Raw genomic sequence first — 14,498 nt, forward strand, 5'->3', positions numbered from 1 at the left:
CGCTGATGGTCGGGCGGGTTAGGACCGCTCCTGTGCGGGTCACCGACAATTCATTGCGGGGGTACGGCTGCTCCTTGCTCTGCCCGGTGCTCTTGGCCGTTGCAGGGGGGATGATGATGCTCCCGCACGGCTGCCCGCGATCGGATGGAGCCGGAGGGCTCGGGAGGATGAGAAGGGGATGAAGGAGAGGAGGAGGCGGAGGGGGGGCCGGCTAAAAATACCGCCCTGCGCGGGGGGCGGGGGGAGCGCAGTGCGCGCGCCCGGGTGCGCAGTGCGCGCGGCGGCACGGCGCCGCAGGGATGCTCGCCCCGCTCCTGGGCTCCGCGGGCTCCGGCTGGATGCTGCTGGGTGAGTGACCCCCCAAAAACCGCCCCCGTATATGGGGTCTGAACCCCCCCTTCCCCAGCTCACCCCAATCCCGGTGTGCGGGGATCCCAACTGCCTCCCCCCGGCCCTAGCTGCGGGCTCTGCTCCTGCTCCCCGCGTCCCTCGCGGCCCCGCGCGGGGAAGGAGCATCACGGGTGCTCCAGGGTGGGAAAGGCAGATATGGGAATGGGCTGATCCGCCGGCCTTGCTGCAGCGCGGTGCAGCGGGCACTGCCGAGCGCGTTACATCATCTGCTCAAACCACCCTGAGGGGTTATTCCCTTGGTCCATCTCTGGAAATTTATAAGGACACCTTTTATCTGTAGTGAGATATGAAATAGGGCAGCGGGCTTGGATACGTGTGCGTGCTTGGGCATCACGGTGCCTGTGTGTTATACCGCATGTGCTTGGGAATCACAGCTGTTGGACACAGGGTGATCGTGATTCTGGCTGTTTCGTGGGCAGAAGGTAATGATTCAGTGTGTCTGGATTAGAAAACTGGTGTGAGTCTGAAATAGGAGGTTTTCTGTGAGGTATGTTAAGGTTTAGCTTGAAATGATCTGCACTGATTCAAAATTGAGTCACAAAATCATATAGAAAGGTTTGGTTGGAAAGGACCTTAAAGCTCCTCCAGTTCCAACCCACTGCCATGGGCAGGGACACTTTCCACTAGAGCAGGTTGCTCCAAGCCCCAATTCTTTGACTCTGTGTGAAGTGTCTTTCCTAAGGAAAGGTAATGTTAGTGTCTGTGCTCTTTCCCCCTTTATCTATCAGCTTTCCTCTAGGCAGGCACGCTTCCAAGGGAAAAAAGAACAAAGGGGGAAAATGATTTTAAAAGAAAGCACCTTTGCACTGATAGGTAAATGACTGATTTTTATTTTTTTTTCCCCAATGACAACCACCAACTAGTAGAATAATCTCCCCAGGGAAGTGATGGATTCCCAGATGCTGGACACTTCCAAGATTTGGCTGGACAGGGTGCTGGGACATCTAGTCTAGGCCGTGCTTTGCAAATAAAGGTGGGACCAGATGATCCTTGAGGTTTCTTCCAACCTGGTGTTCTATGATTCCATGGAATATTCAGGGCAAGAGTGCCAAGAATGGAAAACATTGTAATTATTTAATCTCACTTATTTGCTATTTTTGGTTATGAAAAGGGATGCTTCACACTGAAAAAAATGGGAACCTAATATCACTGGCCTGGATTTTTTCTCTGAAAATATCCTGGTGGCTCCCACCAGGGTCAGCGGCCTTCAGCTGCTGGGATCAGCAGCTTGGATCAGCTGCTTCTGAGCGGTAGCAAAACTCATGCTGTGCAAATATGGCCCAGAGGGAATCACATGGGTGAGTCAGGAAGCAGGACTTGGCTCCAAGGCTGCAGGCAAGCTTTTGTTACTGTATTTTGGGCTCCAAGGCCCCAGGGATGGCTCTGAGCTGTATTACTGGATGCAATAGGCTTGTTTATGACAACAGTTGGAGAACCAGGCCGTGGGGATCAGGTCTTCTGTGGAAGCTCCTGCTCTTGGGCTTCCACGTCTACCCTGTGGCATTGATCCTTGCGCCTCCCATCACAATGTTTACTGTGCTGAGTCCAAACACATCTCCCTTGTGTGTCCCGCTACCTCAAAGCACATGTCTGCTCAGGCATGGCTTTGACTTGTGCCCTCCCTTAATGCTGTGCTCATCATCTTCCCTGTGCGGATGGTGAGGCCCTGGCACAGGTTATGAGGATTTTGACTAGTTGAGAGCAGGTCTGTAAAGTTCATCTCAATGAAACAATGGTAGAAGTCAGAGAAAGACAAAGCTGATTATTTCCTAATGTGCAGAGTTGGGTGGTCTGATGGATGCACAGAGTGGTATAGTTAAATAAAACAAGCTTAAATTCCCCTGGAGATTTGCATATTGGGCTTGTTTGGTTGAAGCAGTAGGAGGTAACAGTTGACCCCTTGCTCCTCTCCTCTTGAGTAAAAGTAGGAAACCCCAGAGACTCCTCAGGACTTCTCTTCCACCCTCATTTTGCATGTCAGTCCTGCCTGACAGCGAGGAAGAAGTGGGTTTGTTCTCCTGGCAGTGGTTGGAGGCACTTGTGTGTGAAGGCACAGGAAGAGAGTTCTGCCACCATGATGTCCCTTCTCCCCACCAGCACATCTCCAAACACTTCTCAGTGCAGGAGGCTCATCTGGACTTCTGCAGCCCCACTGCTTGACCTGGCTCTTGCGCTGTGACATGAGAGTCCTTGAGGATGCCCTGAAATTCAGGGCTGTGGAGAAGAAACATTTCCTGCTGTGCTTTGAGTGTGAAGCATCGCAGGCGCCCAGGGCTGCTCAGCCCGTGGAGTGCTGACTGCTGCACAAGAGGCAAAGCTGGGTTATTTGAGGCATATTTAGTTGCTTTTATTCTCCATCCCTCCATTACTGTTTCATTTGAACAGTTGCTAGATACCATCAAAAAGAAAGAGTAAATGTATTTGGGTTTCCCAGCTTGCTTGCAGGGAAAGAGCACATAGCAGTTTTCCTCTGCTGCTCTGGTCTAATCTAGACATTGATTTGATTCTTGTCTCCACGCTACTATGGATATTACAAATATATGCAAGTAATGAAAAGACGAGGAAAGCTTTGAAGACAGATGGTAAACTGAATTAACTGAATACCCACAGGAATAGGAAAGCTGACTTGGGAGCAAGCCAGGAACAAAGAAATACAGCATTACATCAGGAAGGGTATAATTGCCCTTGTTTTGACGTCACCAAACGCTGCAGAGCACCACAGGGTTTAAACCTTCCCTTGTTAATACATTTCTGAGAGCTCTTTGAGAGCAATACCATCATCTTCCTCCTTCATCACTGCATGGTGGCAGCCAGCACCTGAATAACTATGAGCTAACTGGAGGCATGCCTGGGTGAGGCCGAAAGAATGAGGGGGGGAAGGTGACACAGGGGTTTACCTCTTGATGGATGCACAGGCATCCCGGGCAGCTCTTCTCTTGGCTTTGTTTGATGATTCCTTCATACAGACCCAAACAAAACAGTCGACTTAATCACCCTCCTCCTGACCAGAGATGAACAGGAGAGAAGAACATCTATTAATACATTCCTTTATTTTTAAGTGCTCTGCATGTGTTCTTTGGTGATGGATCAATACAAGTAATGAGTTTCCTCCATCACTGCTATTTCTGTCTCCTGTGCTACCATGCCAAGCCAAAGCCCTGCAGGTCCTTGGCACTGGAGTCCATCTGTCCCTGCTGCCATCCCTGCAGGGCTGTGGGTACCAGGAGGGCACCTGAATTACTCAGTTCCAGCAGCTTTACAGCCTTATCCCCTCTGGGAAGGTACCAGTACCCAAACTGCTTTGTCCTCTCCTCCTCTCCCTCTGAACAGGAGAGCTCGTGAACTCGGATTCCCTCTTACCCTAGAAACTAGTCAAACACAGTGGATTAAGGTATATCAGAGAGCACATGGCTTTCAAATATGGATAAATCTGCTTGCAATCTCTCTCTAAAATCCATGAAACCCTAGTGGGAGCCCTCATGCTCCTTCCTACACCTCCCTGTACCTTGCTGTGAGCCCTGCCGGGCTCTCCAGGAGCTTTTCTTCCCAGATGTGCTGATTCAGAGTCTTTGCAAACCCTTTTTTTGAGACTCCAAGGAACTTGTTGTACAGCGTGATACAGGTGAATGTTTTGCTGGGCTCAGGTTGATTGCTACAGTGTGCTACCAGTGCTTATCGATGACAGCCTATTTACTTTATTGAGTCCTCCTTGGACCATAAACATTGTCATGGAGCCTTCAAGGTGATCTGAGGCTGAGGAGAGAGCAGGCCGGAGGCTTTGCCTGATTCTGCTTCTTCCTTGTGCTCTATATATGGAATCACAGACTGGTTTGGGTTGGGACGGACCTTAAAGCTCTTCCAGTTCCAATCCCCTGCCATAGGCAAGGGCACGTTCCACTGGACCAGGTTGCTCAAACAGATAAAATCATAAGTATTTTACCATTCTACTGGAGACTTCGCTAAGGAAAACTTGGTGGCTGGTGGTGAGAAAGGGTGAGGCTGAGACGAGCAGGGAATTCTAGTGAGGAAAGAGTTTTAAAGCCACAGGGGTAGTTCAGGGCCCCAGCACTGGTCCCCAAGCTCCCTGCTGCAACCGTGCTTTGCGCACTCCTTACTCACTTCAGCTGCTTGGGCATAATGTAGCTACAATGTGTAGTAGGTGCTTTGGAAAAGTATGGCTTAAAATACAGCCCTTGCTCAGCGTGGGTTCAATTCAGGCAGGTTTTGGTAAGACCCTGCAGTGATTCCCCCACAAACCCCAAAGGCTGCACTCGCTGTCCCTGAAGCTCCCCCGTTAGCCACACAGGGTGCTTTACTGTCTTCCGTGGTAGAAATGGTGCTTACTGTGGTACACCACTCTCCAAAATGTGGGAAGATGAATCCAACCACCTTGTCCAAGTCCTTTTCTTTTGCGCCACAGGAAGAAAGAGTCACTTTTCCAAAATGAAAAGTGTCATTCAGTGGAAATCACCATCTCATCAGGAAACCCCCAAACAAGAGAGGAAAAGTCTTTATATTTAGACCCGTGTGCCATGGTGTGGCAAGACTGCAGCTCGCATTTCCATTCGCTCAACGATGTGGCTGCTGTGGTGTAGATACAATCTCAGGAACACCACATGTAAATTGCAGTGAATAGTTTCCATTTCACAGCTGCTGCAAAATCAGTGTTGGAGGAGTTGGTGTCTGATCACCGAGGTCAAGTGTGTCACTTGGTCCAGGGAGCAGCGACTCCTGTCCAATGGGAATGCTGTACCAGTGGTCAGATGTCGGGTGATTCAGAGAGATAACAAGCCCAATGAAGGGCTGTTGTCTGTGGCAGAGGTGGTCACCTGTATAAACCCATCTTCTAGAGGCCAAACTCCAAGTCAGCGTTCACCACTCCCACTGCTGTGGGTTTTGGTGATGGTAGGAAGGATGAGAGGCATTATAACAGTCTTCCAGTGCCTAAAGGGGCTACAAGAAACCTGGAGAGGGGCTTTGGACAAGGGCCTGTAGGGACAGGATAAGGGGAATGGCTTTAACCTGCCAGAGGGGAGATTGAGATGAGCTCTTAAGCAGAAGCTCTTCCCTGTGAGGGTGCTGAGGCGCTGGCACAGACTTTTCCCAGAGAAGCTGTGGCTGCCCCATCCCTGGCAGTGTTCAAGGCCAGGTTGGACACAGGGGCTTGGAGCAACCTGCTCTAGTGGAAGGTGTCCCTGCTCGTGGCAGGGGGTTGGAACTGGAGGGAGCTTTAAGGTCCCTTCAACCCAAACTAGTCTGGGATTCTATGATGATATTAGAATCTCTCTTTAAATGCTAAACTTATTTTACTCAGTATCCCAAATCCAGCTCAGTTTTAGGTAAAACCGCTCTCCAGAACTCCAAATGACCTAATTTAAGGCTTTTTTTCCTCTGCATGTACCTCCTCTGAACCCCTGGCTGGGCACAGCCTGCTCAGGAGAGGTCACCCCAACCCTGTTGCCCTGTGGACCTTTGAGAAGGGATGGAACCCGCTGTGCGTGTTGCCGTGGGGGTCCCTGCACCCCACGGGGAGCAGCCCCAGAGACCTGCCCCCTCTCCCCGAGCCCTGGTTTTATTGTGCCTGAAAAGGGGTTTTTGTGCAGCCTCCCCCCGGCCGGGCAAATCCCAGCAGCTGAGAGGCTGCTGAGGGTGGTGTGATGCTCTGACCTGCCAACAACAATTCAGCGCTGTGTTTCCTTTCGGAAAAGGCATTTGCATATCCTCTATTCACTTTATTTGCTTAAACATGTTTGAAAAGCCAAAAGCTCTGGGTTATTGAGACTGAAGAATGGGCTGTCTGAGGGCCTTCCCCCCTTTAACCCTTTGAAACCTTGCTCCAGTGTCTTAACGTGTCTTAGAGTCTTACAATAGCCAGAAAGGGGGGGGTTAAAGGCCGCTTTTGCGAGAGGGGTTAAATGCTGCTTTTGCAAGAGGGAATGGGGCTGGAGAGGAAGGAGGCAGCAGAAAGGCATCTGTACCTCTGAACTGAAAACTCGCTCATGTGCAGCAGAGATTTGGGGAGAGTTTGCAGAATTTAGCACGGACAGGGATGTCTTCACGGGGGACTTGAAAAAACCCCTGTGGAAATAAGAGAGCAGAAGCCAGTTACAACAGTGCCAGGCACAGGGAGCTGCAGGGTGTGAAAGCAGAAAGCGGAAGTGACTAGAAACCAAAATACAAATACCCGAATTGCCACTTTAGTTAACAAAATAAACACTGATCCGGAAACAACTGTTTAAAAACATTCAGACAATGTAACCACTGGTTATTGCTGTCAGGGGAAAAGGAAGTGTCACTGAAGGATTTCACTTTGAGTATTCAAGGGCGGTGAATACTCAAGCACCAGCGCACCCCTTACCAACAGGAGCCTGAAAGAAGAGCTCTTGTGAATAAACACAGCACAGCAACTTGGTTTAAATCCCATATTTATTTAAAATCAGTATTCCCACATGCCTTTGGAGCTCAGTGATGAACACAGTTGTGTTGTATCTGTGGCTGCAGGCACTGAAGTGCTGGGGCTGCTGGATTCATTACCTGAGGACAAAGTTTCTATCAAGCTGTGGCTTCTGAGGGACAAAGAGGCAGGAATCTGAGCTGGTGAATATTGCTGAGGTCCCATTAAATCAGCACTATGATGCTGATTTACACCTGCAGACCATTTAGGCCAGTTCTCCCCTGCTCTACCCTGGTGATATGATGAATGAAAGCCTGATTGCAGCATACCCACATGTGAGCCAAAGGAGTGGCGTTTGCCTGAGATCTCATTAAATTCTCTTCATTCATGAAGTGTTCTTGGAGAATTCTGCATTGTGCTTGGTGTAGCAAGTACAATTTAGGACGGGTCAGATAGAAACCTTATTAACTATGGTAATAGTGAGAGTGTTGAGACAGCATCTCCCCCTGTGCTCAGCCAAGTGATTGTGGAGATCCAGCCTATATATGGTTTCAGATAAAGAAAGAGGTGAGGAAAACAGTAACTTCCCTGTGTCCGAAGCAGGTGCCCCAATTCTGAGAAGGACTCAACAGTAGCTACTGGGGTGATATGGTGAGAAGGCTCCTGGTGCCACACACCCCGTGTTATCTCTGCTCAGAGGTGGGGAGCTGGAAGCAAGCAGCCTGTTGGCTCTCAGCTGAAAGGAATGTTCTTTCAGTTAGGAGAAATGTCTCAGCCAGAGCTCTCAAATCTTTAGTATTAGTAATTTTACTAGCAGGAATGAACCACAAAGTTTTTGTTTTGTTATTATCAATGTAAATTAACAACAAAAAGAAAAGGGTTTGGCTCAAATGCCAGGTTTTCTCATTGCTTTTTTGTCTTTGCTTTTAATATATGTAGCAATGCAGTCATAGAATAGTTAGGGTTGGAAAGGACCTTAAAGATCAGGAGATACATATAGATATATATAGATATATATATGGATGATGTTGGCAGTAGTTATCCTCTTACCCTTTTACTGATTCAGATGATTTACATTTATTCTACTCAAGCTGTGAAGTTTCTAATCTAGGACTGGCAATGCAGGCTTTCTAAGTGTCAGAAACTTCATGTTATGATGATTTTTTCCCCAAAACCCACCCATAAAATGATGCTTTAATTCTCCATTGAGCCCTCGCAGGAAGGCTATATGCAGTTCTACATCCAGAACCCTTCCCTCGAGCTGTAAAGCTCCCAGGATGTGCCAAACCCATGCAATATTCAGCATCAGAAGGGATGAGCTTTGCCCATCGCAGAACAAGGCTCCCACGGCCGGGATGATGCGGAGCGTCCGGTGCCCCAAGGGTTACCGGGGCACTGCTGCTAATGCCGCCTAAGCTGATCTTAGCCGAGCTTAACTTCTTTCAGCAGTTTGCAGATGGGAAGGGGGTGGGCCGGCCTGGAGTCAGCAGTTCTTCACCAAGGACACAACGCCAGCCATGAGCTGACGGCGGGCAGGGGCAGAGCAGGGAACCGGCTTCCCCGAGCCGGTAAGTGCGCGCTTGGGTTGAATATTTAAGACTTAAAGTGTCGGTGCGGGGCCTGGGGGTTCGCTCAGCCCCGGTTCAGCCGTTATTTGGCTCCGGGGGGCCGGGTAATCCCCTAAACACATCCCCAAAATGATGGATGGGGGGACCCCTCCATGCAGAGCTGCAGGAGTGGAGGCTCGGCCGCGTTTCCCGGGGCCGCGATGCGGGGGGGGAAGCCGCAGCACCAGAGAGTTTGTGGCTTTTGCGGTTTCCTGTTGTTTCCGATGTTAGAGGGGGGAGAGCCCCAGCGCGGCTCTGGATGGTGATCCCAGCGCCGGAGGCAGCAGCACCGGTCCCGCATGGGCTGCGGACCTCCAGGTCCATCCCTATCCGCAGGGGTACATCCCGGGGCCTGGGGACCCCGGGTACCAGCAGCTCTGCCCGCACAGCGGGAACAGGGGCAGTTGGATGCAGCGGTGGAAGCTGCTCCCTGGGGGCTGGCCTGTGAGGGCTCTGCTGGTTTGGGCTTTGTTGTCCCAAACTCCCAGCCCCACGTGTACGGGCTTGTTTCCGGTGGCAGGAGCTCTGCAGAGACCTGAAAACTCTTTAGCTGTGGTTGAGCTGCAGTCCTGTGTCCAGCTCTGGGGCCCACAACATAGGAAGGATGTGGACCTGTTGGAGAGAGCGCAGAGGAGGCCACGGAGCTGCTGCGAGGGCTGGAGCAGCTCTGCTCTGGAGCCAGGCTGAGAGAGCTGGGCTGGGGCAGCCTGGAGAAGAGAAGGCTCCTGAAGGGGAGACTTTAGAGCAGCTCCAGTGCCTAAAGGGGCTCCAGGAAACCTGGAGAGGGGCTTTGGACAAGGGCCTGTAGGGATAGGACAAGGGGAATGGCTTTAACCTGCCAGAGAGGAGATTGAGATGAGCTCTTAGGCAGAAGCTCTTCCCTGTGAGGGTGCTGAGGTGCTGGCACAGGGTGCCCAGAGAAGCATGATTCTGTGACACCCTGCTGGTTTCTAGGCTTTCTGTATGCTGGGTTTCAACCACTCAAACTTAAAGCTGGGATCTCAGCAATGGGTGTAGCTGCTGTAGGATCTCCAGTGCTGGCGGTTGATGCGTGACCCTGCCACAAGCTCTGCCACAGTGGCAGGTTACAAGCATTAAATGTATTGTGTGATGTGGTTCCTAACCAAATGCTGTGCATTCACATATAAACATGTGCAAGCTCAAGTCACGTGGGAAAAGCTTGCTGGTGCGTCGTGTGCTAGAACCTATAGGGTTGTACCCTGGTGTTAGGCACAGAGTGTGGAAACCTTCTCTATAGGCACCAAATACCCACTGTTGATGTTGAGTGTGGCTTCTTGCTTCCTGTGTTGCATTAGCGTGTGCCAGTCCCTGGTGCATTCCATCCTTTGGCATGCTGGTGCAGCTTGGGTTGGAGATGTGAAAAGGATGCTTTCAGGGGGTTCGGAGATGCTCCTGAAGGTTCCCAGCTTGTTCTTAGAGCTGTCTGGCCTGAGCACTGTGTACACCCACTGAGGTGGCTGTGAGCATCTGCGGGGCCTCCTTGGGAAGTCTTCTGCACCCACCAAACGTGGTTATTTGCTGTTATCAGTGTGGTGAGAGCCGTCCCTGATGTGACTGTTTCTGCAGCAGTCAGCCTGGTTTTACTGGCTTCACATGCACAAAAGAAACACAAAGCCGTGTTCCTTTAACAGCACCGTGACACTTCGTGCACAGAAAGTATGCAGAGCTTATTTTGAGCAGCTCTGGCTGGTTGTGGGCACCGTGTTTCGGTGACACCACAGGCTGCTGGCGCGGGGCCCTGGCTGTGGGCAAGGCTCCGTGCTGGGCTTCTGCTGCCTGTCCCCTGCCTGCAGCCCACCTGCAGCACAAAGAGGGAGCTGCTCTCCTTAGGTCTTTCAGCAGATCACCTGCCCCCTTCTCTCCTTGCCCGTTATTGCATTGCCAGGTTGCCGAATAAACCTCAATCAAAGCTGCCTTCATCAGCTAGTAGTTTGTTTTGGGACAAAGCCTGGGCATGGTGTTAGTGGTCACATTGTATGTGCACAGGTCTGGATAAACCCCTGCTCCCTCCATGTGCACTTACACCTTTGGGGTCCCTTCACTCCTTCCCATCTGCATGGACAGGTCCTTCAGAGCAGCACTACAACTCACAGGGCACTTGATTGGTAATTAACCTGGTCTAATTATAGCTGGCTTATGTGAGGGATGCAACTGTACCTATTATAGTTAGATCATGACACTGCTGTTACTACTTTTAAGTTCCCATTTTCAGTGTCATTTTCCAGTTTCAGATTCCAGTGTGACCATCATAACACTTGATGGGCTCACAGCTGGCAGAGGGGCTTTTAGTCTGCTCATTGTGTGGTTCTGCTTCTGCTGCAGTGGCAGGTCACTGTTTTGGAGCTCTTTGAGCTTAATATTGCCTTAAAGAGAATTGCTCCTTATAATAAAAACAGTGCTTAGCTGTTATATGGTACAAGCTAGAAGGTCCCAGACTCAGTCTACGTCATCTGCTGTGGGATACTGCATGGGCAGCATCCTGCGGGCAGCATCCTGCAGACAGCAATGGGCTGGATTTCCATCATCCTCACGGCTGCAGGCAATGCCAGCTGCAGTTTGGCCTGCTCAGACCTGCTGGAAACATTTCCTGCATAACTGTTGGTACTACAGGAGGCAACATGAAATTGAGATCTGACCAAGTAAGAGTTTCAGTCCAATTTGAGCCCCCTGTGAGCCAGCACAAGCTAATGCATGGCTGGGAAGTAGCGTACAAAATGTTCCCCCTCTTTCCTATCCTCTGCAGCACTAGCTCGGAGTGTGCTGTTGGTCATCTCTAAAGCATATGGAAGGTCTGTTATAAGCTTGTTTAGGTTTCTACATCACTGTGGATGATGCATTCCCAGGGCTGCCACACTTTCCTGAATACAAAGCAGTAGCCATGCAGGATGCTCCGAGTGTTATTCAGAACCTGCTTCCTTCTGGTCCTGCTGCCAAAAGAAACAGCAGTGACAAACCCAAAATGGTTTGCAGCTGGATCAGTCCCCCTGCGCCATTCCATGGGCTGCCGCATAAATATTTGTGCTGGTGCCTGGGAATGGCTGGGTGGGAATGGGAATGGCACCAGTGGCTGGAGGCAGGAGGGCTCCTTGTGCTGGCAGGACTTGCAGTGCCATCCATCCATAGCTCGGGATGTGGTGGAGCGCCACAGCCTGTGTGGGCTGCCTAGTCCCTGTGACCATGTGCTGCAGGTCCAGCCTTAAATGAAGCCACCCCGTGCCATGCAGCCACCAAGGTCTGCAGCTGCCCCTGCTGCATCCATGAGGCTGGGTCTGTTATAGCACTGGGACAAAATCCTTCCCTGTGAGGGTGCTGAGGCGCTGGCATAGGGTGCCCAGAGAAGCTGTGGCTGCCCCATCCCCGGCAGTGTTCAAGGTCAGGTTGGACACAGGGGCTTGGAGCAACCTGGTGTAATGGAAGAGCCAGGGCAGCACATTCTCAATACCTGCCTTGTTCTGGATGGAAAACTTCATCCAAATCTCCTTTCCTCCGCCCAGTCCTGGTTCTGTCTGTTCTGTCTGGAAACTGAAGATGATCGTGCAGCAATGAAAGGTGTGCTTTTCATGCAGCAAAGAGGCGGGGGAAAAGAATCTAGAACGATGAAATGGGGATTAGCAAGGTCTGGAACTGAACACTCCGAGCCTGCTGGGTGCTGCAGTTGGACCCTCTTTTCCTTCCCCCTTCCTCTGGCTGGTCCCTGTATTGCCCAGTGCTGCCACAGAACCTCCAGGTTCCTGGGCTCCTCGCTGGAGCACAGCCTCTACAGATAGTGCTGAGGTTTTAGCTAAATCCAATCGATATTTGAAGGTAAACATCAAAACTTTGCCTGGCAACAAACCATCAGGGTTTGTGCAGAGCAGTTCGTCTTTGTGCTCTGCAGAACGGGCTGTCGGGGTGCAGCTGCCTCTTCCCTCTCCATTCAGTGCTTCTCTTTGTGCTCTGCCCCAGATAACTATTTTTATACAATTATTTAAACTGTTTGCTCGCTGCCTTGTCACACGACGTTCAAGAACTGTACAGAAAATGGGACAATCACCCATCAGTGTCACTCAAAAACCCACACAAACCCCCAAAACCCCCAAACCAACCACAAACTTTAAAAGAAAAAACCCCAAACCAACAAACCCCATCTTCACAGTAACTGAGGTTTACAAATGATCCCGGGGTACCTCTGGGAAAGAGGGAGCTTTGCAGATGCTCTGCAAGCAGCTTCCAGAGCTCAACCCCAGCCCTGGCAAGAGCAGGGACAGGAAACAGCCTCACTTCATGATGGCACAGTGCTTCAATAGGAGCCCCAGCAACCCGCACAGGAGTCGCTGGCACCTGTAAGCTCTGCCATAAGGCTGAAGGGCTAGTTCTTTCCCTGCTCTAGTCACCTCCATGTGTTGTTCCCATGGGCTGTACTGCCTGACCTAGGAAGCGGACAGGGAAGGCTCAGGCTGTGATTTCCCAGCCCTGAGCTGGTTTTGGCACAGTTGTGTGAGCTGTTCTGACAGAGCTGCGGGCAAAAGACCAAAGAGGCAGAAAACCAGACAGCTTTGGGGCTTTGCTGTTAATTCTGGCTGCGTTATGCTTTAGCTTGGAGGAATTACAGGAGCCCACTTGGGGTGAGCACACAGCAGCCACAATGGGATGCGAGGGATGAGACAAGTGTAATGAGGGATCCAGGGTAAAATATCCAAGGTGCGTTTTGCCATCTGAGCTTCATCCTCTGCAACCACTGAGGCCAACTGGCTGGTGTTTTTATCCTGATGAATGAAACCTTGTGACTGGTTCATCACATGCTGGCTCTGGGTAACGTTTTAAGGACATTTCAGCTGTTCGAGGAGCTTTCTCATCGCCGTTACTCACAGAACGGAGAGACTTCAGAGACATCAAAGAGTGTTTCAGCCTGGTACGAAACTTAAATATACTTGTAAGGGCTTCTAATGCTTCCTTTTCCAGTTGAGTGACAGATTTGGACCAGGATCCCGGTCTCAGCTTTCCTGTACACATCAGTCACGGTGGCTGCAGGGTACCGCTGCTCAGGGGTGCAAAAGGTATTTATAGGTTGGCTCAGATCCGTGATCCTGAGTGCAGGGAGGAGGTGTGGGACTGGAGGATGAAGCTTTTGGGGGGTTTGGCATCAGCACCTGAATAGGTGGACGCAATGCAGGGGGATGAGGACGAGCTGGTGAGGTGGCTCTGAGCACAGGGCATTTCCAGCCAGCTGGGTGGCGGGTTTTGCTCTTTGAAACATTACAAGCGTGTAAAGTAAGATCTGAGCACAGCCACTGAATTATTTATTGGATAATTCCTCTTGGCAAGGGGCTGGTTTGCTGAAGGTATTTTAGATGCTTTAAATACCTCTATTTATGTGCAATTACTGTGCTTTTTTGGTAAATTTGGACTTTCAGGACATCGAGCTCCTTGTAAGCATTTTTTCCCTTTTTACTGGATGCTTGCAAAGATCTGGTGTATTGCAAATGCATTTCCTTGCAAAAGCATTTCTCAGCAGCAGAGCAGGAGGGAGCAGAGGCCAGTGCAGCTCCTCTGGGTTGCTTGGAGGTTCCCACCCTTTGTCTGCGCCCTGCCTTTGGCACTGGGGTGCCGAGGAGGAGGCTGGTGGGTCAGTGGGGCTGAGAATATACCAAGTATATACTTGTGCGTCTATGCACACAAACATAGAATCCCAGCTTGGTTTGTGTTGGAAAGGAGCTTAAAGCTCACCCAGTTCCAACCCCTGCCACGGGCAGGGACACCTTCCACTAGAGCAGGTTGCTCCAAGCCCCTGTGTCCAACCTGGCCTTGAACACTGCCAGGGATGGGGCAGCCACAGCTTCTCTGGGCACCCTGTGCCAGCGCCTCAGCACCCTCACAGGGAAGAATGTCTCTGTCTATGTGAGCCCGGTCTGCTGGGAACAGCCAGTGTCCCGCTCCTTGGCTGAGCCCAACCTCAACCCAGACAGGCCTCAGGAGGGGAACTGAAGGTTCATCCAACGCCTCATCTTCTGTGCCCATACAAGCCAAACTCGTGGAGGTTAACGGAGGCTGGCTTGGCGCCGTCTCCAGTTTTAATTACAGCAGTG

At 51.0% G+C, this 14,498-nt stretch overlaps 1 protein-coding gene across 6 annotated transcripts in view; it reads left to right on the plus strand.

Annotated features, from left to right (window-relative positions):
- Window positions 1–277: 277 nt before the first annotated feature.
- ACSL6 (acyl-CoA synthetase long chain family member 6) overlaps window positions 278–14,498 on the plus strand; it is a 48,236-nt gene continuing 34,015 nt past the window's right edge. For 3 of the 6 annotated variants that reach the window (XM_030503791.1, XM_030503793.1, XM_030503794.1), the window contains exon 1: window positions 7,773–8,373. In XM_030503791.1, the coding sequence (XP_030359651.1) occupies window positions 8,262–8,373 (112 nt within the window). In that variant the 5' untranslated portion in view covers window positions 7,773–8,261. Of the gene's footprint in view, window positions 349–7,772; window positions 8,374–12,174; window positions 13,325–14,498 lie in introns of those variants that run through there. The other 3 variants (XM_030503792.1, XM_030503797.1, XM_030503795.1) reach the window with 2 other exon arrangements.

The sequence above is a fragment of the Strigops habroptila genome, chromosome 12 (genome assembly GCF_004027225.2).
Source record: "Strigops habroptila isolate Jane chromosome 12, bStrHab1.2.pri, whole genome shotgun sequence".
In the NCBI taxonomy this organism is placed as follows: Eukaryota; Metazoa; Chordata; class Aves; order Psittaciformes; family Psittacidae; genus Strigops; species Strigops habroptila.